This window comes from Chrysemys picta, chromosome 19 (genome assembly GCF_011386835.1).
Source record: "Chrysemys picta bellii isolate R12L10 chromosome 19, ASM1138683v2, whole genome shotgun sequence".
NCBI lineage: Eukaryota > Metazoa > Chordata > Testudines > Emydidae > Chrysemys > Chrysemys picta.
In genome coordinates this window covers 18,297,480-18,322,094 of record NC_088809.1, presented here as the reverse complement: position 1 = coordinate 18,322,094, position 24,615 = coordinate 18,297,480, and the positions used below count along the sequence as shown (strand labels likewise).

The following is a 24,615-nucleotide window of genomic DNA, read 5'->3' as shown; positions in this document are numbered from 1 at the left end:
TCCTCAAGTTTGCATTATTTATAAATACAGTATATAACAGTATATTTATTTTTTCCTATGCATTTTTTAAATTAAAGTTCCCAACACTCCACTAAAATCTGCTGTCTTTTGCTTAGTGACGAGCAACCTGATGCAGCTTCCTTGAAGAATTCAAGCTTCAGATAGCACATCAGGTTCAGCAGCCTTGGTGGCCTGCACGATAGCTACAGCACCTTCACTGACCTGAGCATGAAACAGCCGTTTGGTAGCTCTCCCACATGCAGACTGATGAAACCTAACAACATACTACCAAGACTACATCTATGACAAACCTAATCCTACAGTCCCTGTACAAACTGGGGTCCCTTTCAAGACAACGGGAGCTCAGCATAAATAAAGGAGTGCAAGACTGGTCCCAAAGTTTCGGAACAAATCTGTGATGCCGAAAACTGTTAAAACAATATTCAGGTGCTGCTGATTTATTAATTCAGCTATCTGTTCCTAAACATTAACATAAATTTTAACAGAAGCATAATCTTCCACTCCTTCGGAAACATTATACGTAAACTGTGCTGGTTAATAAAAGAAAACATCGTCTAAAGGATCAAGAACCAATCTTTGAGTCAGGGCTCCTGTGTTCTATTCCCAACTCTGCCACTCACCTGCTGTGTAACATTGAGTTACAATCTCCCTGGTACCTCATATTTCCTTCATCTATAAAATGAAGATAATGAAAGTTTCTTACATCAGGTGCGTTGTTTATAAGGCTTAGTGTTTTTTAGACTCTGACAAAGGAGCTAACAAAGAGCATTATTACCCCACTAATAAAATTTATTTTCATACTGTAATACTAATGCATGTACTGAATAACTCTCTTTAGAATCCTGTTTTCAGAACCTGACATTTTATGGGTTTACCAAGAAGGCTGGTTATCATAAACATGATTACAATTAAGCAATAAAGCCTGACAGGAAGTACATTTCTAAGCCATTACAGCAAGCGTTTTAAAAGCCTGAGGCTGAAGATGAAGCCAGAGTGACTTTAGAACACCTCAAAGTGCAGTCATCAGCCTCAAATGCCATGCTTGGAGTACTTCACTGTTCAGATGAAATTTACATAAAAAATAAGCAGAACCACATGAGCATTAAGAGTCTGACATCACTGACAGCCAATTAAAAAATTCAAATTACCACTAGAATTCCAAATCCATTTAGGATCACAGAAACAAAAGACCTATCAGATCATATACTGGATCAACACTACACTGGATTTTAGCAAAAAAGTCAGTTCATAAAAATTCAATATCATGAGCACCAAAGTGCAAGAACCTTTATATAGTGAACTACAGAGAACCATTAAAGGAGGGGGGGGGGAGTCTATATATGTACAAGACTTAAAATTTTTAAAAGATTTTAGCCCCTTGAGGATTTCTAGGTTTTTAATTATTATTTTTATGTTTCAATTTAAATAATATTTTCCCTGCAGGGATTATTCTAAACTTTCTCCATCACTATCTGAGCACAACTAAAGGAAGAGTGTCAGAGGTTTAGAAAGTTTAGGTAGCAATAAGGAAATATTTTGATTTAATAAGCTACATTCATCCCTGAATCCTAGAAGAGATTTATCTACGTTATGGAATCAGAAGTGGAAATTTAGGGGAAGTTTGCTTGCCATTGCCAGGGCAGCATGTAATTTTGCAAAACATTTGCCTGTTATCAGCATTATATGCCAATAGACAAGACTAAGTACAAAAAAAGCCAGCTCCTCCACAGACATGACACAAAAGCATTCTGCCAAGCCCTCCTTCGGGTTCTCTCTCACACAGACAAAGACCTTAGAGCTATGGGACATCTGCCAGGGAAACAACTTAAACCAGAACATGAACATGTACTAACCTAAACTTACATGTTCTTTCTTCCTGATTCCTTCCGCCTCCCCCACATCCCTCTCACTCTTCCCCGCCCCCCTCGTTTCAATTCTTGGACCTTGTTTTGTTTAAAATGTTCTCTCTCTCTCTCTCTCTCTCTCTGAAAAATGAATGCTCTTCCCTTCTATTTGGCAAGTCTGGGCCACACTCTGTTTCCCACCAGGCCCCAACTCCTCCTGCTCCCTCCCAACCTGGCTGTCCGTTTCCTACTGCATGTGATCAATTATGTGATTTCCAGGTTTTTTGCATGACAGTAGGTGTTACCCCAAGAAAAGGATTGTGCATGCATGCATGCACACACCCCTGTGCCACACACACAAGGCTTTATAAACATTTTTAGTTTAAAAGCACTCCAGGGGATTTTCTCAAACTGTTTTTTGTTTGCTTGTTTCATTTTTATTATAATAGGATAATTGACATAAAAGGGATGTTAAAAATACTCTGTGAACTGAACATTTTTCAACTACTAATTGTTTAAACATATGAAGGAAAAAAATACTATTCTGAACTTGAAAAATCCATGTCATTTATAAGCATAAAACTGTAGGAAAAGTAGCTCCTACACACACACAAAAACAGGTCTCTGCAGTTCCTCTCATCATTGAACTGTTCTTCAGAGTCAGTGTCAGACACCAACTCTGATGTTTGACAAAAAAGGGATACGGCAGATTGCCCAGCAGCCGCATCATGTGCTGCCAAGTGAGAAATACAAGCTTGGAAACAGTCGCAAGATCCCAGCCAGGACAGCAAGGCTAGAAGCATAATAGAAGTGACATAACTAACTATGCAGTGGCAAGACGGGACGCCATAGCATGGAACCCTTCTGCAGTGCACGCAACGGAGTTGCCTTCAGTACTAAGGAGGGGAAAATTAGTTATAACGGGGAGAAACAGAAGGGGGGGGGGAAGGAAGAGTTAATCATTAGAATTACCAAATCTGCTTACATTTCATTACCTCTGAGAGTCAATTTGATTACCTGCATAATGACCTTCACTATCTGAATTTGAACGAACTTCCCAACTGTCAAACTTTTATAGATTTTTTTTTTCTACAAAACATTCCCCCCCCCCCCGCCCCAAAAGTGAATTACTTTCAGTGTTCTAAATGGCAGAGTACCAAAATTCTTTAACCAACCTGAAAACAGTTTGTGCAGTGCATTCAATATGAAGGATGTTAAATACTGACTCTAGTCTAGCAATTTAGGATCCCCTCAGCACCCAGAAAATGTCAAGTGTGAACTCTTCAGGATAGAAACTGCCTTATGTGTTTGTACTGTATCAAGCACAACAGGGCCCAAAATACTACTAATAATATGGGTCTGTCAATATGCAATTTGTCTTGAGACTATGAAATAAAACCAATAAAAAAAAAAAAAAGACAGTTTATCAGCATCTCTATCAACATTTTCTTCCAGAGAACAAGCTTCAGACAGCAAAAAAAAACAAAACAAAAACAAAACAAAAAACAAAAATTTGCTGCAAATGTAACCACAAGGGGAAAAGGAAACAAGGGAAATTGTGGGAATGCAGTTTAGAATGAAGTAACGCTCAAATGCCAGGGATCACCCATGACAAATAAAATATGATCTATGTTCAAGCTCTGCTTTCATATTCGTCCATGTCACCTTTGCCTCTCTTCGGTACCAGCAGCATATGTTGATATTAAAGGAACATATAAAGGAGATGCTTTTCCTTCTACTCCTGCTATCAAAGTGTGATCAGAATTATATGGATGAGGCACCTTTAACAGGCAAGAAATGCAATTCTGGAATCCAAAAGGCACCATAGCAGTTGAGTGTTGCTGGGAGTTGGATTATTGGGGAAAGAAGGGCCCTATTGTGCTAGGTGGTGTACAAACACATAGGTTATGTCTACATTAGCACTTCTGTCCATAAAACTTATGTCGCTCAGGGGTGTGAAGAAGAAAAAAACAAAAACAAAACCCACACACCTGTGAGCAACATAAATGACATCAACAGAAGTGCCAGAGTGGACAGTGCTATGTTGGCGCCAACATAGCTACTACCGGTCTTTGGGGGTGGTTTAATTATGCCAACAGGAGAGCTCTCTCTTGTCAGCATAGAGCAGCTACTCAGGAGACCTTACTGTGGCACAGCTGTACCAAGCAGCTTTGCCACTGTCAGGTTTCTAGTGTAGACACAGCCTTAGTGAAAAAGATTCCTGCCCCGAAGAGTTTACAATTAAACAGACAAGATAGACAGAGAGCGGGAAAAGAAAGTGAGACAGAGAAAGGTGAACTGTCTTGCTCAAGATCACACAGCAGATCAGTTTGAGAGCGGAGGTTCAAGTCCCAGTCCAGCACCCTATTCACTGGACAACACTGCCCCTCCTGTATTTAACACACTACCTCAGATTATTTGAGAAGTGAAAGAATTATTAATCTAGACTTTACCCACACAATTTAGCGCATAAATGAAAAGGAAAAAAATGTTTTGTTGATTTTTATGCCCTTCACTTAGCTTTACAATTAAACTAGATTGCTCCGTTGTGTCAGTTTCACATCCAGAATTAGCACAGGAGAGATAATGTTTGGATTACAAACACTGTATGGGATTGATTAGATGTTTAAAAAAGCTTTGGGTTTTAAGTCACGAAATTTTTTTTTTTAAAGTAAATTCTATAAATTTTGTCATGAATGAAAGCCTAAATGTGGAGTATAAACAGCTTTTTATTCAACGGAGAGATTAGAGGGGAGGTTATATCATTTTGTATCAACACTAAAGTATAACATTTGATATTTTTGTTATGATCAACTTATAAAACCTGTCAACTTCATTCAGGTTACACAGGACTCTAATTATGTTTAACTAGAAACTGAATGATCTAATTACTTAACATCTTATAGCACAAACTACTGAGGACATCTGGTTCAGCAATTGGCAAAGCAGTTTGAGAAACAAGATGTGTGCACTGTAATAAAAGCAGAACCCCTGGAAACAGTTTCCCCACTGCACACCTTCTCACTTTTTTTCCTCCACCCAAAAATTCCACCTGTGTTTTTATACAGCACTGCTTTCCACTTCAAGCCATCAACAGGTTCAAAATGATGCAGCTAATAGAGGGAAAGTTGTTTTATAGTACCACAGGGACGATCATATTGCTTTTAAGACCTTTTTCCATGAGGAGGTAACCCAAATTGCACAGAGGAACTCCTAATTCAATCATTTTGAGTTTTTTTGAGTCCACTTTCCCCAAATAACCTACAGCCATGTCTAGGAAACTTTTGGGGGGAAACGCTCCCCCAATCCTAAATTGGTAAGAGCCCAGTACAGACAAGCTCTTCCCACTTCACAGGTTTTTAACTGCCATGCCATTTAGAAAGAGCAGATTTAACTAACACCGTGGTGAAAACTCCAGCCTCAGGTGATCTGAAGTCATCCCGCTGAAAGCAGTACAGTTACTTTGACAAGAACTAGCAATCCTGCCCAGTCCAGAAGCTGAAGAGTTGTGTGCACGAGAGAAAGGGGAAAAGAGCACCCTGTAAAAATGTTTTCCACGATGACAGCTTTGGTCACAAAATCTTTCCCATAGGCTTGGCTGCCTGCCAAGGTGATATTGTGCGATATACCTAGGGGCTGTGCAAAGAGGAGGGTGCCTGAAACACAAGAACCTGCTATGGTGACCTGTATTGTGCAGACATGTTCCCACTTTGATCTCTTCTCCTTGAAAGAACAATAGATCTTCCCTGACAGATTAATCTGATGTTTCTGCCATGGACAGGCACAAACCAAAAATTCAAAGACCTGGTTAAAAATCCAGCTAAGATTATTATTTTTTGTCTTTATTTTCACTTAGCTAACAGATGGAAATTAGAAATAGCTATCTGTGTGGATCAGTGATAACTGAGGTGCAAAATAATTTCAAAAAATACATCAAGGTCAATTAAGACGTATTTCCTGAATTGTCTATAGTCAAGAATTTCCCTTGAAGTCTTTAGGTAAGGCATAAAACAAAAACTAATTTTGAAGGCTCCTATGGCACCTTTTGCAAGTATACAGGTAACTCCTGTGTTCTGGGAAAATTCCAGTTTGTGAAATTAAGTTCTGTCTCCTGAAAATTCCACCTGCAATTTCAACTGAATATGATCCTCACTTCCTCTGTCCTGTTGGGTAGTGACATACTCTTCTGTAAAACAGCTTCCATATTTCATAGTAGAACTGACATATATTGGAATGACTGTTTAGGTGAAGCAATTTCTGCATGCAGAATATGAAAAGTGCTTCAGGATCCTTCAGGATGGAAGACCCTATATAAAAATGAAAGATATATTAAGAATCAGAGGGGTAGCCATGTTAGTCTGTATCCAAAAAACAAGGAGTCCGGTGGCACCTGAAAGACTAACACATTTATTTGGGCCATAAGCTTTCGTAGGTTAAAAAAAACCCACTTACAGATACAGGCATAGAAATAAGGTAACTCCCTTCTCTTCATGTGCCAGTATCTGTAATTTTCACTCCATGCATCTCAAGTGGGTTTTTACCCACGAAAGCTTTTGCCCAAATAAAATATATTAATTTATCCCTTGCATCTTAAAAAGCCAACTAAAACATTATGGTGTATTAAATACCATCACACTGGGGCTAAGATTTTAAAAGTGTACTAGTACTGGTTTCAGGAAAAAGAAAAAGGAATTGTTACAGCTCTTTCACAACAGATCTTCAGGGTGGTAAAGGATGACCTAATTCAACACAAAGATCAGAAGAACTTTATTGGATCTCCAAATTAGCGTGACTGACAGTTGAACAAACAGGAAGTGTCAAAACTTAAGTCATTGTTCAAACAAATTCACAAATGAATAAAAGTTAGTTCCCAGTCCAAAAAAACCCTTACAAAAGGATTACTATCGAGCATCAAAATTCTAAAAACGAGCTATAGATTCAAAATGTGTTGCCATTTGAAATTAACCTCAATTTGCTGGGGAAAGAATTACAATAAACAAATTGGGTGTAAAAGCACTACGATATCAGGTTACATTTTGCTAGGACTAATACAGGACCAAATAAAATACTTAGAGCAAAAAACACTCTGAAACAATTAAAGCAATTTTCTTCCAAGACACACGTGCTATCTTACCAGCTCAGTGTAATGTATCCATACAATAATCACAGTTCACATGTACAATCAAAAGTGAGATTAATGTATAACTATTTCTGGATTTCAATACCTCTGCAGTCACCATTACATGTGGAAGAGAGACTATAATATTTTAAACATATGTACCCACACCTTTTACTGTGAAGGATCCCAAAGAGCTTCACAGATTACACGGTCATCCCCCACCCACACCCCTGAAATGCAGCAACTTTTGGGGGTGGGAAGGCCACAACAAAATGACACAGAGCACACTAACAAATTTATTAGAGCATAAGCTTTCGTGGACTACAGTGAGCTGTAGTCCACGAAAGCTTATGCTCTAATAAATTTGTTAGTCTCTAAGGTGCCACAAGTACTCCTGTTCTTTTTGCGGATACAGACTAACACGGCTGCTACTCTGAAACAGAGCACACTGTTCAACAGTGGGGAAAGGCAACATCGAATGACAAAGTGTAATTTTCTCAGGTCTTTAAAAACACTGCATTGACTAATTTTTAAGCATCTATCTCAATATTAAATTTAACTTAAAGATACTTTAATAGCTCTAGAGCTTTGTAACTACTCTTCAGTATTTACACGTCTTGACTTTCCAAGATTTCTAGAACAATTTTAACTACCAGGTGTTTTTTTAAATCCCATTTGATGTAGGTTTTCAGTTTCAATTTTAGACTTCAAACCCTATTTACAGGGCAGAAAATCCCAGATAGTGACATTAATAATGTTTTATTTAGCATGCTGTAAGACATGACACATTAAAGGAGAGCCAACTGTTCTGAGGATATGCCAGAACATCCCTTAACTAGTATTTGATTTTATTTCAGTATTTGGAACACACACATTGACCACAACATAGTCTTGTGAGAAGTTTTAATCCTTCATGTTGTATTTAATATACTACTTTTATTAATTTTTTTTTAAATTAAAGTTCTAAGATGTTTTACAGCATCAGGGAAAGGGAGGGATTTAGAAAGGTTGCTAGAAACAAATGAATATCAAAGGATAGGAGACAGAGCGTGGTAGTCTTACAACAGAATTTGTCAGTCGAGGACCAAGTGACGAGGCTTTCTACACATGCCAAACCTTGATAGCGAGGCTTTTTCCTTGGAATGCACAGAGAGAAATGAACAGTGTTTTATACATGGGATTCAACAGCGTATGTCTGTGGAGCAACTTTACATGGTTCACATGCCAATCTAAAATAAATGAGGAAACAATGCCCAATCCTATTTGGTGCGGACAGCCTGAGGGAGAGCACTCAATACCTTGCAGTATTAAGCTCACTTGTTCTCAAAAGTGTAGCTCCAGTAGGAGTGTACGTAGGGTCTAAAGGACATTTCTTCCACATTGATTTATTCTCTGAATGTTCTTCCATATCAGCCCAGATACATGGCATTTACATCCTCTTACAATGGTGAAGACAAGAAAATGCCATCCTCCTACAGTATCACTCACCCTATACACAAGGGAGTATTAAATCACTGATTTCAGTCAGGAGATTTTCCTGGTAACAAACAATTGTTTTGAGATTATTCGAGCAGAAAATATGTTCACCTCAACAAATGAGTGGGCAATCATGGATGATAAAGGATAGATTAACTGAAGATGCCACATTAGCCAGTCACCCCTCTCCAGTATTCTGAGAATTGCAAGAGCAGAACCCAATGTCAAAAAAAAAAAAAAAAAAAAAAAAAAAAAAAAAGTGGGTGAGCCTACTTTAAAAAAACCTGAAATTTATAGCAATCACTTCCTGAAAGTGACACAACACAACTGATAAAGCTGAAAGTGAATATATTCAGAACATTGATTTGTTTTTAAGGCATACTGTACAATTCTTGTGCTCACACAAAACCAGAGATTATGGTTCTAGGCCTGCAAGCGACTCCATATACAGGGAACTGCCCATATTAAAAACAAGACTGGGACCCAACTCTAAGCAGTCTAGGCAAAAATCTAACATTACTGGCGCCTTGCTTTTAAGAATGTTTACTGTTATCCCAATGCTGCAGATTAATAGCAGAAGAGCTATTTTCATAGCAGACATGCCAAACCCAACGTTTATTTCAATGCTATCAACATGAAAAAAAAAAATCAAGCAACATAAAAATAGATAAGTATTTTGCTGACAAAATTAACAGCTAAAGAAAGAGCATCTTTCAGATGACAGACAAATGGTACTTTATTTATATCTGAAAATAAAACATCTATTCATTTAAATACAGTAGAATCCTTTTTATGCAAGCCTCCATTATCCAGCTCTCCGTATTAACCAAACTAGGCAGCATGGCCCTGCCGCCCGGAGCTGACAGAACAGAGATAGAAAGAGGATAGAAAACTCTTTGCCCATTCTTGTGGTTATCTGAATTTTTGATTATCCAACTTGGCCCCAATTAGATCAGATAAACAGGATTCCACTCTAACTTGATTCCAAAGTTACTTTGACATGCACGCATGTCAACTTAAACAATGAAAAATAAATTAAGTGTAGACACACAGACAAACCGTAAGTTTTAAATTTATTGAGCTGTTCTGGTAATGTTTATAGTCCCATACTAAATAACCAAAAGATAAGTTTAAATTTAGCAGGAACACGAGATAAAGTAACATGCTTAAAAGGGACCGGATAACTCAGTAGGACAGCTACTAAATGAATAGAGAGTTCAGAAAACTGGGTTCTATTCCCAACTCTGCCTTGAACTCTTGACAAAGGGCAACTCTTTCTAATCACAAATCCAATAAAGTGTTCAGAATACTCAAGTGCTTAGAGTTAGGCACATGCTTGAGTATTTTGTTGGATCAGGACCTTTGCTCTGTAAAATGGGGACACACCCACCCACCTTTGTAAAATCCACTGAAAGCTACAGGTGAGAAGTCCCATATATGATAAATGCAAAGTATTACTGTTTTGGGAACTGATAATAGGATATAGCACCTTTTCACCAGTCTAAATGTTTAAACATTATCACCTGATATTTCATCTAGTCCATTGACTGAATAGTTGAGTTGACAGTCAACCTACCTGTGCTGTCAGAAATTTGGGTTATCTAAAAATCACATTCTGCACCCTTGTTACCAGTCCTGCCAGAGAGAGCATGGATATTTGGATTACAATAAGTAAACAGTAAGAAAGGGATGAAGGATGCTGTGAAAAAGCTTCAGCCTACCATATTGAACTTGTTCTGTGAATAAAGGACTTCAGTCTCCAGCCATTAATCTAACACATTTCATATACGACCTTATGAGTGTACCACTGCCTTCTGCCAGATGGAGTATCAGACCTGCTTGAGTGCAGCCGTCTACAATCATTACAACCAGTAATAACTGGCTTGGATAGAAACCCTACAAACTACAGATAGCTAAACTGGTAGAAGTTCATCTGTTTTTAGAATGCAGAGCTGTTTGAGTCACATTACCTATGCATGTAGTTAGCTGCCTGCAGTTTCAAGTGGTGCAACCACAAACTGTTGCATACTAAATTCATCTTTTACATCACTGCAGACTTGTGTTGTATGTTTTGGGTGTGCTATCTACAATTCATGGAAAAAATCTAAAGAAAAACTTGATACACCAGACATCCTGCTCTCATATTACAAGCAACACTGAGTCGCATACTTTATGACTATATGTTTTTAAATAAGAGAGCATGTATATGACATTGTGTCATCTTCAGTGTTGATATCAAAATTTTATAACTGACTGCTAGCAAAAAAATGTTCTTACGGTGATTTGATACCAACGTCAAGATTTTTACTAGGATATACATAATAACTCAAGACTTTGCCACCTCCTAGTCACTTCAATAGACTTACTCCTATTTTTTTTTTTTCTCATGATCCCATACGATGCTAGGAATAAGCTGAAAAACAGTCGTATTTTAAGAATACCATGTCATTTGCTGGACTGTTTTTTCTGTTTAAAAATATAAAGTTAATCCTGGAGAAAGGTGGCTGACAGCCCTGAAAACTAAAGCCCTGTTTATCCATACAAATACAGAAGTAAACAGTGACAATAAAGAATACTGAGCTATAACACAGAACCTTTCATCCATAGATGTCAAAGTGCTTCACAAAGGAGGGTCAATATCATTATCCCTATTTCACAGATGGGAAATAAATGCAGAGAGGTGAAGCAAAGTGCCTATGGTCACACAGGAGGTCAGTAGCAGAGCTATCAACAACCAAGAACAGGACTGAAACCCTCAACTCAATTCACAAAGTTATTACCATGTTGATGGCAGAAAAACTAAGGCTATGCTTACACTACAGTTTACGTCGGCAAAACGTTTGTCGCTCAGGGGTCTGAATAGTCCACCCCCCGAGCGACGTAAATTACACCAGCATAAGCACTCATGTGCGCACTGTTATGTCAGTGGGAGAGCTTCTCCCACAGACAGCTTGTGCTGCTCGCAGAGGTGATTTTTTTATGCCAACAGGAGAGTTCTTTCCCATCAGCATAGAGCGTCTTCACCAGACGCACTGCAGCAACACCGCTCTACTGATACAGCTGCAGCACTGTATGTATAGATAATGACTGAGGCCATGTCTATTTAGGCTGAATTTGAACCAATGAGACAGAGCTGAAAGACACCATGTGGTACTGTCTGTTCCCAAATCATTAATTCCAAAATATGATTTGTTCACACTTGGTCAATATCAGTGACCTGCTACTTTAAAGAAAATTATAGATTTATCTGACCAATTTGTAGTCCCTATCTAAGTATCCCTATACCAGTGTACATATCTGTACCTTTTTGATAAACATTCTCAAATACCTAATACTACAAGTGGGGAAAGAGGTGCGAGAAATAAAAATTTATCTAGATATCAAAAAGGGAACAGCTTCTAATTGCACTTCACTCTATCCACACCTTTAAGCTTTTGCTTTAAATGTTCGGTATATTAAGAAGCCAAGATAACTTTCATTTATTAAGGTGAGGCCTATTTATAATATATCAACTTATTTTTTTTTAGACACTAAATCAGAGGCAAACACTTTTTGTTTAATAAAATGGGAGTGGGGAGAATGTTTTAACTACTACCAAAAAATTAAACACTGAATGACATTTTGTATGAGAAGTGTATCAAAACTTGTTAGTATAAACACTAACCTTAATACTAGAGATTAGCCAATCTACCATGGGTACTTCTAAATCATGCTAGTATCTGAGATGGGACCTTTCCAGCAAGGTCCAACAGCAGTAGCTTGGTGGTAATTCCTGCACACCACTCCATACCACACATCCAATGCAGCTGGTAAATACAGTGTAATACTGTACCTGGACATCCACCAGGAGACACTCTCATACTTCCCAGTTGCACTGGTTAATATGTATCAGCAAATTTGGTGCTGGGAGCAAGGGCGTCATCTCAACCTTCTACATCACTCACCGTTTCCTCCCACCCCATCAAAATCTGGAGTCTCGCTTTTCCCTTGTTTGCTGCACCTGTCCTTGCTTCCTACACGATTATGCCCTTTGTCTTCTGTTGGGCAATAACCACGAACTGAAACTGACCACTTCTCAGACTTCATAACTTGACACCAGGAGCAGGAAGAGTAACGTTGGCTCCATCTATACTAACAAAATTAATGTTGAGGGATCTAGTTGTACCATGGTGGTTCACCAACATGGTGCTATCTTTCTATGTAGTGCAAACTGTGTTTTAAAATGTGTGAAGACCAGGGCATGATTATAAACAGTGTGTGTGTGTGTGTGTGTGTGTGTGTGTAGATGGCACCACACACACAGACACACACACAAGCAATCCCTGTTTTAACAATATTTTAACTAGTTCCCTAGCACAGTTGTTTTCATAATACTCCAACTACATAAAAAGAATCAGGTCAGTTGCACAATGCTGCTGCTGCAGCACTCTTACCAGTGAAATTGTTCCATTTGGAGCAGGAGAGTACCTTTTCTCATGGTTTATTTACAAAATGCCTACACCTGTTACACATATTCAGTGCTTCCAGAATGTGATAATTTGCATATTTAGTTTATATATTTTTTTAAAACCTTGCAGATTTGACCAGTGTATTTTAAATTAATCAAATGTAATCCAAGAAGTGGATTTTAAAGTTACCTTTTAAAAGCAACAACAAATTGAGAGGCTCCACTACAATAAAGAGGGCGAAAAGATAAAGATGGGAAATACAGGGCCAATAGTGATCAAACTAAAGCACCTACAAGGGAAAAGTTAAGGTTGGGTATTTTCCTCCTCCTCCTCAAGTGGGTAGAGATTGATAAAAGAGAGGGAGACAACTCCACACCCCAGGGTCCACCACAGCAAAACAATCACTAGTCAAACAGTGATGTGATGAGTCTCACATATGGTTAAGGCCTACGCACTCTACAAATTAAGCTCTTCAAAGGACTACCTCTATTCATACTGCACCTAGCAAACTGGGTCCCCAATCCCAATCAGGGCTTCTGGGCATCAACATTAAAAAAAGAAGTGTTTATTTAAAATTACCCAACACATAAAAAAGCAAAGGGCTAGCTAGAATTAGACATAGTGCAGGGCATGTACATTCCAACTTCCCCTATGCAACTGAAAACATACCTCAATTATAACAAAACCTTATTAACCCAGCCCTACACCAAGAGTGTTTACTTTTCCCAAGTGATTGAGGCACCAGAGTTGCAATTCAGGCAGATAATTAACAATCTTTAGTTTAAAAGTAGCCAGACTTCAAAACTAGGCCTTCTATAGTGCACTAGCTTTTCACAGATTTATCATGTCAACTGCCTTCTTTTACTTTAAAATATTTATACTGGGGAAAAGAGTATATTCTGCTAAATCACAATACAGAACTGACCAAGTAGTAATGGCATATAAAACATACAGCTCGAGATATCCAAGACCCTAGGCATCAGCAACACCAATGAATACTTGTTGATCTAACAAATTCTGCAAGCTGCACTTGTTTTCTACCAAATATTATTTAAAGAATGGGAAGTTAAAGGGTTACTTTCAGATAGTTTAGGCCCAATGTTTAGGTTATTCTGTATTTACCACTATAAACTAACAATATTTATAAAAATGTAATGTTAATACAAATATTTAGTTCATTAGTTTCAAATTCAAAATACAGTTATTTGAATTTAGATGTTCTTCCATAGGATGCGCAATCCAAAATATTTGAATACAAAATACTTATATGAGTAACATCCAGCAAGTAAAACAAACTAAAAACAAAAGCGAAAAGGACTAGTCCATTTTCATTGTCCAGCCAGAGGGGAGAAACAATAAGTAAATAAATAGTACATATGCTTCAAACTGAGATTTTTCTTTTAATTATTAAATTTTCATTATGGGTTTTAATAATTTAAGATATTGTTCGATACATTAATAAAGAAGGTCAGTCTTCTCATCTTTTTTGTCAAGTTCAGGTCTCTCACCAACATCTAAGATCCTGCACAAGTCTTTCCCTGCGTTACGGCTTTGGAGCAGAGCCCGGAGCAGCTCCGGAGCAGTGGAGCTGCAGGTTTTTGCCTGGAGCTGGAGTGGAGCCGAGCCAGAGCACAGCTCCAAAGCCCTGCCTGTGTATGTGTCTGTTCTTGTTTCCTAGTCCTCCTGTCCTCTGCTAAACTTCCATTCAGCTTTTGTCCCCTCAACCTCATGATTTCTTCCAGGCTGCCACTGCACTTGGAACTCTCTCCATCTTCCTTCTGCACCAAAAATAAACCCTCCTTTCCTTCAATCACTCCTTAACAGCACTTTTTCATGAAGCGTGTGTAGAACAGTCTCACAAAATAAATAAAACTTAAAATCTTAAAGTGCTACATTCAGGTTAACACTTATCTAGTCATCAGGTGTGTGTGTCCAAATTGTATTATCTGTTTTTGGAAGCAAGCTCTTTAGAAAATGGACCACAACTACAATTTCAAACTTCAGCACCAGAATAAAAAGAGCCTGATGTCAGTGGGAGCTGCAAGTGCTCATAAGCTTAAAAAAAAATTACTTTTATTTAGATGTTTAAGTATACGTTTAGGTACCCAAACATGAAGATTCTGGCCCATGTCTTCCTCTAGATCCTGTAAAGAAGCTGTCTTTACAGTCATCCTCAGTTTGTTCAGACTGAGCCCTTAACTTCACACATTCATTCCACAACAATTTTCCTCTTACATTAACAAAAACAAACTGGCACATTCATCCTTTGTATTATTTCCCGGATAGTTAACTGGATGTTTTATTAAGAATGCTGATTTAAGAGTCATCTCATACAAATGTGATGAAGAGATCTTTTTCCTTCCACTGGCTACTCAACTGGTAACTAATTTTGTTCATCTTTGCAGTAATTAACTACATGTCAACTAAACAGAAACCCAGGCTGAGGGCTGAAAGTTGTAGAATCTGCTTTGATGTTGCATCATTTGCATCATTACATTAAAATGTAATTGAGGTACAGCTAACAATGTAATAATGTTTAAAAGTGTATCTCCAAAAACAAATCAGTCTAATGACAGAAAGTTCCCTGAGCAGGCAGCGATCAGAGTTTGGGGTCCAAGCTTTGAACCGCACGCAGTTCAGAACATACAGTACTCAGACTGGAGAAACAAGAAAGGAGCATATCATGGCACACTCTAGTGTCCCTCTCCAACTGGCAGTAGGAAGAGTATCAAGTTCCAGAGGGAACTGCAGGTAACAGCCTTCCTTACCACAGTAAAAGGTAAACTCCCAGAAGTTCCCTCCCTTTCTTTACCAAATGGAATACATTAGCAACTGGAACCTGGAATACTGTAGGACAAACATATGGATCAAATTTATCAGCAGATTTTGCAAATTTACACTAAATTTAGAACAACATTGTATGTTAGAAGCAGACATCCTGGAACACTTTATTGGGAGTGTTACACAAAGTATGCAGTACCGCCACACTTATTGTTCACAGAGATGGGAGGATAGTTCATGTATGTTTTCCACTTATCTACAAATACATTTTCAACTATGGTTCATCATTGTTGTTTTCATTTATTATTTCTCTTTCACTCATGCCCAAAGGCTCAGATCAGAATCAGGCCCCTGGACAAACACAAAGGAAATCGTGGTACTTGCCCTGAAGAGGACCAAATTAGAAATCATTTCACTCTAAGGAAAACAAAACCAAACCAGTAGATACAGTACATTTAAGAAAGTAGATTTCATATTTAGATTTGATTGAAAATACCCACGATAGTAACAACAGAAGCTTGTCTTCCAAGTAAATCTTGCTAGATAGGGTGTGGCTTCCACTATTGATGCTGAGGAAGTTATCTGCAGCTATACAAGAAGGTATGTTGAGGTAACTGGAAATCTAGCCAAGTCCTTAAGCTATATTTAAGCTTAAGGTGGGGAAAAACAGCAAGCCAAAAGGAAAAGTTTCCAACTCTTCCCAGCATCCCATTTCCACTTGCCATAAGGCAACTTCAAATCATTTTCTTCTTAATAAAAGATCACTATGGCTGCTGCAACATTAAGTTGGTTTTAAACAATCTTTCCCTTTCAACAGCATTCCTTTCCCTAAAAGAAGTTATTTAGTGCTTAACCTGTCTACTTTTAAGTTACATAGTGGCTAGTAAATAATTACCTTTGTCTACCACAGTTTAAGTCTCTAATTCACCCCTTTTGTAATAACTATTGTTACTTATTTGATGTATATTAATATACAAGGGCCAGTAATGTAGCCCTTGCTAAGGAAATTCCCAATACAAAGGGGAAAAGGAATGTGGATCTGATTCTGCATAATATATGCATTTGTTATCCAGTTCTGAACTCTGGTAAATACTTTTGTGTGTGACGAAGTTTTTTAACTCCTTGTCCAACTGACCTCAAATGTGTCAGGAAAAATATTTACCTCAATCATAAATCAATTCTACTTATTTTGTGGCGGACATTCTTTTGTTTCTGGATTTGGGGAATGAGGAGAAGAGAGGACAGTCCCCCCCCACCAAAGGCAATGGAAGTTCAGTTATAACTATGGATCATCTATTACTGCTCCATAAATTATTCCACTAGGACCAAATCCTCAGTTCATTAGACAGGCTGAATGGCTGGTCTGCATGTTGTGCCTTTTTTCCTGTTATAGGGAGGGGAGGTATTTGCCACAGCCCCCCCAAAAGTAGAGAGAATAAGCTTTCACTCCTTGGCAAACAGCAGCTAGCATTGACACATCCCATCTCTTTTGCCTCCACCCTCCCTGGTGAACTCCAGCAGGAAGATTCAACAAAGCAGAATTTTGTGAGACAGAAAGAGAGAAGATCCCCTACATCACATCCCCAAACTCTGCTTCTCACCCTGAAATAGAACCACAATGCTTTTATTGAGTCAAGTACCTCCATGTTCATGCAGAATTGGATGGAATCTAGTTATAAACCTTGGCACATCTTCTCTTGACACATGCATAATTCCCATCACTGATAATATAGCAAGGAGATGTTCCCTCACCCCACCTTCAGGACAGAAACTATAAATTCAACTGTGACTTGGGAAAAGAAAATTATCTCTAGATCCACTTTTGATTTAACAGAAATAAAGTGGACAGCTATAAGCAAAGAGTCTTGTGTTTTGGTACAATCAGGTTCAGCTACAGGATGTCAAGAATTCCCCTTGCTTCCAATTAAATGCTTCAATATTTAAACCATTCATTACTATTTAGAAATCAGTTTTTCTTTTGTGAATGGGCCTACCTTGAAACAATCAATCAATGGCAACAAACAGATAATGCTCCCTCTTAACCCTAACCATATGCTGTAAATACCTTGACACAAGACAAAAGTATACAGACAAGATTTGGCTTTAAGTTTAAATTCCCTGGTTTGTTAATACAAGCCAAGCAGTTTTATTTTAAAAGATTTGTGTGTGCGTGCGCATGGGGTTTTTTGTTGTTGTTGTTTTTTAAATAAAATGCACCTCTGCTTTGAAAAGTGACACCTGATCGTATTGAGTTTCCACGTTTATCTTCATGTTTCCACATCAAATTTGTTCAGTTTACAAATAACAATCTCTAGTTTTTCTGTTTGTCAGATCTCAGGTTGAGTTTGCAGGACTATCAAGCTGGGTTTATTCTCGCCCTCATATTTCATTACTGAAGTAATAAAGATACTGCTGGACAAGTTATACCCTTAGTTACATTTATTCAAGCCTATTAGCCATGCATCTTAAGGAGGATTTTATGCTATAGCCACAGGAGCATAACACATTGTTTGATGGGCAAATTGCTTAATAATCCATCAAGATTATAAATAAACCAAGAACACAAGACTTCAAGTAGAGTCAGACTCTTCCATTGTAACCTTTATCCTGCTGTACATGAAGATGACTAAGATCACATGACTGTTTTCATACCAGGAGTTGTAGCTGCAACTCTTCAGAGCAACAGTACAGCACTCCACCAAGCATCCATCTAGGTATTTAATCCATGCTCATCACAATGATAGCCAAGCGCTTCCAAAAATCTGTCTGCACAACACACTGACTTATTTGGCAGCAGCTGTCAAAGATGGTTCCTCCCTCAATCATGGTTAAATCCAGTTTGGCAAATGGTGTACAGGTCATGCCAAACCATTTGGCAGCAGCTGTCAAATATGGTTCCTCCCTCACTCATAGAATCATAGAAGATCAGGGTTGGAAGAGACCTCGGGAGGTCTAGTCCATGGTTAAACCCAGTTTGGCAAGTGGTCCAGAGGTGCTGCCAAACCATTTTCAACACCTGATTCAGGAACCATGATTGGCCTCTATTAGGAAAAAGGGTTGAACTTGGTGCCTGGCTGAACCATTTTAAACAATCTTAACAGCAAGTGGAGGGAGGGCTCATGTTTGACACCTGTCAAACCTTACAGTTTCTGTTTCCAATATATTCAAGTGGTAAGTAAGACCTTTATTATTTAATCCAAGCTTTCTTGGATGGTTTAGGCCTGCCTCCGAGTGCTGAAGTCTCTCCGCTGAGAATCAAAAGAAATTTAGTGAAAGGAGAAATGAATAAGACAAAAAAGTCAGAGCTAATAGTGTTCTTGGCTGTGTATTTTAATTAACACAGATACAATCTTGACTGCAGTATTTAAACACCCACTGCTTTACGTTATACTGCAGGTAGAGGGTTAGTAACAGTAAACATGGCTCCCCTAACAATTGAGACGGGGCGGTTACCACTAGATAGTACGTGTGCCTGGTTTTGTCCCTTACTTCCATCAACAGAGTCTCACTTGAGCACCTTACAAGTTTCCCAGCAAAAAGGTGGGTGGAGCAATAGTTTGGAACTGATGCAGCCTTGTAGCTGGTTTCAAACAACAGCCAGAGCTGGAGAAGTTCTTCACAGAGCACAGGTGGGACTGTGTTACTTGTAAGATGCATGGAATCTCCCACTTGAGTCAGGCAATGAAAGTGCAGACAGAACAACATTTGATTTATGCAGTTCCCAGTTGGTTGAACACCTCACTACAAATGCCAGAAAAACTCCTTGTACAGAAAATACTGTAAGAGGTATCTGCTTTATCCTCAGGATGGAGTAATTTATTCCTTCCCCATCATGCAGATTGGGGAGGAGTTAGAGAAATAAAGATATCTGAAATCAAAAATAACAGTTCTGTGCATGAGTAAATGGCTTGTCTGAATGTACTCTCCACCTCTTTGGTCACGCCAAAACTCTCTGTGGCCAGAAATTGCACAAAGTTTATTACATACAGATTCCTCAATGATTTAACTGATGGGCACACAACCTAGATCCATACAGTTCACATATAGTATGTATAAAGTTATCAAGTAAGTAGTGACTAAGGCTTTGGTGCTCAAATATAAACTCCAACTCATTATTGCCAGGATGCTTCAAAGGGAAGTCTAGCACTGCTAAAGTCAGATTGTCACATTTAGACTACCATACACAAGATTAAAGTTTACACATTCATACTCCATAACAGGTTTTACAGTATGCACAGGAATTAAATTATAGTAAAAGTGAGTTATTTTTACTAAAAACAGAATAGACCAATCTCTCACAATGCAATTTGGCTGTGTTCATTACATTCTAGAATTTGATTTACATGATAGCTACTTTTAGAGTAATATGCTTTAATCAATAAACATTTGTTGCAGCTTTATTTTCTTTACAAAAATGTATTTTAGATACACTTAACACCGTAGAAAGGTAACACCGTAAGAAAAATCACATTAGGAGTGCTGAGTTTTCAATTCTAAGGAAGTACAATTGCACATATACATATGCAAAAGCAAGCATTTACAATTAAGGTTGTCAGACCTTGTTTAAATACATATTAATCTAAACCATTGTATTTGATACAATCCTACATCTGGCTCTCATTTTCTGTATTCCTGTAGGTATTCTGGGTCAGTATTAAGAATCCTTTCAAGTTAGGAAAGTTCAGCCAAATCTACCTTAATCCAAAAATCTTTAAAAAACAGAATTAAAACAAGAAGTTACTTTCTTGCCACCCCTAATCCATTTGAAAGTCAGAGGGCACCAGCCACCCACTATAGATACTACTTTGAAAAACGGAAAGTTCTATGTAAGTGCCCAGTGCTGTTCATCCATTAACTAATTAACCCTCTCAACAGCCCCGAAAGGCAGATCATTATCCCTGCACAGACCCCTAAGGCAGATTGTTTTAGTCCCATATTCTTACACGTTTAATTTCTTTCTAAAACATAAACCCATCCTGACAGCATCCTCTCACCTTTAACTTGACTGCAGCTATGCCAAACATCAATGTAACATATTTCCGGCTCCTTTCAGGCTGCCTGCTCTCTAAGCTCCCACACGGGCACTTGCTGAATACAGACTCCTCAGTGGGGGCGAGGGGTGGGTAGCAAAAGCTTTCTAGCCAATTTATTTAAACTCCACGCGTTTCAGGATTTAAAGAGGCAGGACACAATATTCCTGCACCAATCAACTACAGTACGATCAAGCTACATGTTGCAGTGCTATTAATCGGCAGGGAAATCTCCGACTAATCGCCCCCCCCCCCGTATACATGAGCTATTATAATTAAGTAGTGAATCTTGAATCTCATCAAGGCATACACCCAAAAGGTAAAGGAAAGCTGTAGAGCAAGTACTTTTTCTTGAAAGGACAGGAGTCCTAAGCGCTATGAGCAGCCACGTTAAAACAGCAACACAACGCATGTGTCAGGTCCTAGACAGAAGGGAGACGGTGTTCACGCCGTGTGGTTACAGCAGGAGGAAATGCCCGTCAGCCCCAGAGACACGCACACGGAGATAAGCTCAGAATATACCATACCCCCCTCCACACACACACACACAGGACGTCTCCCCGACACACTTCCCACTCCCCAGAAGTTCAACCCTCCGAAGCCGGCAGGAGCCAACTTCCATCAGACTCTTCGCTCCCACCTCCAGCATGGAAACTAACGCGCTACATACGCCACAATATGTACAACGCTGTCTGCTTCCACCCCAGCAGATGCCCCGCTCAGCCGCCAGTGCCAGCCCAAGCCCCCGCAGGACCCAGAGCCCCCCGAGCCCCAGCAAGAATCGGACCTTACAATCCCTAGGGCCAGCCTGCAGGAGCCGGACCGCGCAGCGCCCTCCCCCCCCAATACAGACACCCCCTGTGCCAGCTTGAGCCCAACCAGGACCCGGCCCTCGGGGCTGTCTCCTTTCCGACCTCCGGGCCAGCCGGACCCAAGCCCCAGCAGGACCCGGACCTGAGTGCCGCTCCCCACTGCTACTCGGAGCGCCAGCAGGCCCCGGAGCTCAGATCCCCCCCCTGCCAGCCCGAACCGGACCCCACCAGGACCCCACGCCAGATCACCCCCGTGCCAACCCCGGCAGGCCAGCACAGCCCTCTCCGCACGCCCTCCGCCCGCGGCCCGAACCCGCCAGCAAATTCAAACCCACCCGGGGAGGGAGGGGGGGAGGAAGGTCCAGCCATGGATGCCGAGATGTAAACAAACCCGGGGCAGGCAGGGGGGCTCGGGGGGGTGGCGGACCCTAGGGGACGGCTGGCCGGACTCTCCCTGCCGGGGGGAGCCCTGGGAAAGGAGCGCGAGAGCGAGCGGCGGGGATCTGGCAGGCCGCCCCCCGCACTGGGGTCCCCTGCCCCGGCTGTGGGGGGAGCCAGCCGGGGGAAGCGGCTGCCTGAGCGGCGGCGGCGGCAGCGGGGAAGGCGAGTGGCTCGGGCTGCTTTAAAAGCGCCGAGCGCTGGCACCACAGCGCCCCCAGCCCCAGCCGCTCAGAGGCTGCAGCCTGCGCCCGGCCGGCTGCCTGCGCCCCACACAAAGTCCCAGCACTCAATAAACTTTCCCCGGCTCCCAGAAATAAAGGGGAGCGGGGGCTGCCCCCCGCCCGGCCGCCCTCGGCCCCGCACGGCCCCGCCGGGGGGCTGGCCCGGGACAGGGCGAGCGGCGGCTCCGGCGGCGGCGGCTCCGGCGCCATCTTGGGCTGATCGATGAATTGAACAAAGAGGATCAATTTCTGATAAAGCCAGTTATCAATGGGGAGAGCGGGGCCGGGCCGCGCGGGGGGCTCCCCCTGGGCGGCGCGGGCCGGGGGGCCGGGCCCGGGGAGCGGCGGGGGGGCCCGGCGGCGCGGCCCGGCCGGCGGGGCGAGCGGAGAAGCCTGACCTGCAGCTGCTGTAAATCAAAGCGCTTCCAATATTGAAACATCGATCCCACATTGGCCGCCATCTTGAGACATATTGAGACAGAGTGAGCGGCTGATAGAGAGAGAGGGGCTGGAGTTCAGGAGCCGGGAGGGAGGGGGAGGGAGGGAGCCAGCCGGGCGGGGGGGGCAGAGGGGGAGGGAGGCGGGCAGGGAGCGCCCAAATCCCGGCCTGGAGCCCGAGCCCGGCCCGGAACACGGACTCGCAGCCATTGCACAGACAGACAGCGAGCTGCTTCCCTCTCACCGGGGCACAAGCGCAGCCGCCAACACGCTCGCCTCCATCCAGCCACCGCACAGGGAAGAGATCTAACACACAGGGCAGGGCGAGCAGGCACGGAAGACCCGCGACCATCCGGAGCAAATGCAAGGAGCCTCCTGACTGCAAGAGAGATTTATATTAGGCACGGAGACAGCCTACTTGAAACACCCAAAACATCCCGGACAACCCCAGGCTCCAGAGCACCGCAGACAATGAACCTAGACCGGGGACAAGCTGGGAAAGCCCCCCAAAGAAATCCAAGATTCCAGAGTACAGAAATATATTTGCAGCAGTGGAGGAGGCAATCTAGCGGGGGGGAAAAATACCCCCAAACATCCAGGACAAATAGAAGTAGACGATAAAAAGCATATGAAACAAAGCTACGATGTGGGGAGCCAGTTAAAAACAACCGCCTAGAGTACAAAAAGTATTTATATCACACAAGGCTGCAACCTATATAAATACCCACAATATCCAGAACATACAAGGCTTTACAGTACAAGGGAGATGTGTATTAAACAAGGATGCAATCTATAAGAACTCCTCAAACATTCAAACAAATCCAGAACATATACAAAATAAATGTTTTTACTCTGAGAATACACCAACTGAAATACAGAAAACATTAACTCTTTTATACATATAATTTCCAACTTGGTTTTGCCTGATTGCTTGCTTTTTTTCTTGTTTTCTAAGTGTTGTTGATGTATCCGGTTTTATGTTTGCAACTACAAGCAAACAATTGTGTGAACAGCAATAATAATAACATTAATATATGCATTATGTCAAATTTGACCTAAAATTGAGTTTGTAAAAAAAATTTTTTTACAAAACCTTAGCTCTATGCATTTCCCTGTTACAATTTTCAGTTGCAATAGAATCAGCTTATACGTTTTCATTCCCCTTCAGTCCAAATGTTGTACAATGTGTATAGTGCATGGAAGCTTGAAAATAAAACTGACTAGAAATAAAGGTGAAACTGACTAGTGTATTTTTATTGTCCAAACTGAGAGAAATGCAAGAGCTAAATAAACAGCATGACTGAGAAATAATTCAATTTTTACAATTATTTTGATTTTAATAATCCAGGTGATATTTGAAACACAGTTTCAGGAATTTGGGGCCCATCCTGAAAAGATTTACCTATATCAGTAGCTTAACTCATGTAAGTAGTCCCATTGAATTAAATTGAAAGATTCCCATGGACATCAATAGGCTTTGGATCAGGCCCTGTGAGTCATTTTTATTTGTTAAATAATACATATATTGATAAATAATTGATTACATGTGATTATTTATTTATGGTAGTCCTCACTTTGTGGCAGATGCTTCCGAAATAGACAGTGAAGATGCTCCCTGTTTCAAGGAGCATACAATCTAAAGTCAGACAAGTAGACAGAGGTTGGGGGAAGAGGAAGAACAGTATATAACCTAAAAAAGCTAATTTGATTCACTGTAACCAGCTTAGTAAAAGTGGGTCTTTAAGAGGAATTTGCCTAGATGTGGACAGGCATTTATTCACATTCTCAAGAGTCTTTGCAGGATCAGGGCCTTACATAGAGGGCCTTTACTCACATGAGTTGTGTTATTGACCATGACTTCAGTGGGACTACTCATATGAAAATCTGCAAGATCAGACCTATAGCATGCACCCTTAACTGTACGGACATGTGAACAGAATGTTCATGGAGGCAGAGACTAAGAAGACATAAGAACTTTTTTGCA

At 40.6% G+C, this 24,615-nt stretch overlaps 1 protein-coding gene across 19 annotated transcripts in view; it reads right to left on the bottom strand.

Annotated features, from left to right (window-relative positions):
* The window catches only part of CUX1 (cut like homeobox 1), a 390,333-nt gene extending 366,475 nt beyond the window's left edge, over positions 1 to 23,858 (bottom strand). For 7 of the 19 annotated variants that reach the window (XM_065572958.1, XM_065572959.1, XM_065572950.1 and 4 more), the window contains exon 1: positions 22,592 to 22,751. In XM_065572958.1, coding sequence (XP_065429030.1) covers positions 22,592 to 22,644 — 53 coding nt within the window. In that variant the 5' untranslated portion in view covers positions 22,645 to 22,751. Of the gene's footprint in view, positions 1 to 20,683; positions 21,198 to 21,866; positions 21,993 to 22,591; positions 22,752 to 22,875 lie in introns of those variants that run through there. The other 12 variants (XM_008166185.4, XM_008166175.4, XM_008166178.4 and 9 more) reach the window with 5 other exon arrangements.
* Between the last annotated feature and the right edge of the window lie 757 nt (positions 23,859 to 24,615).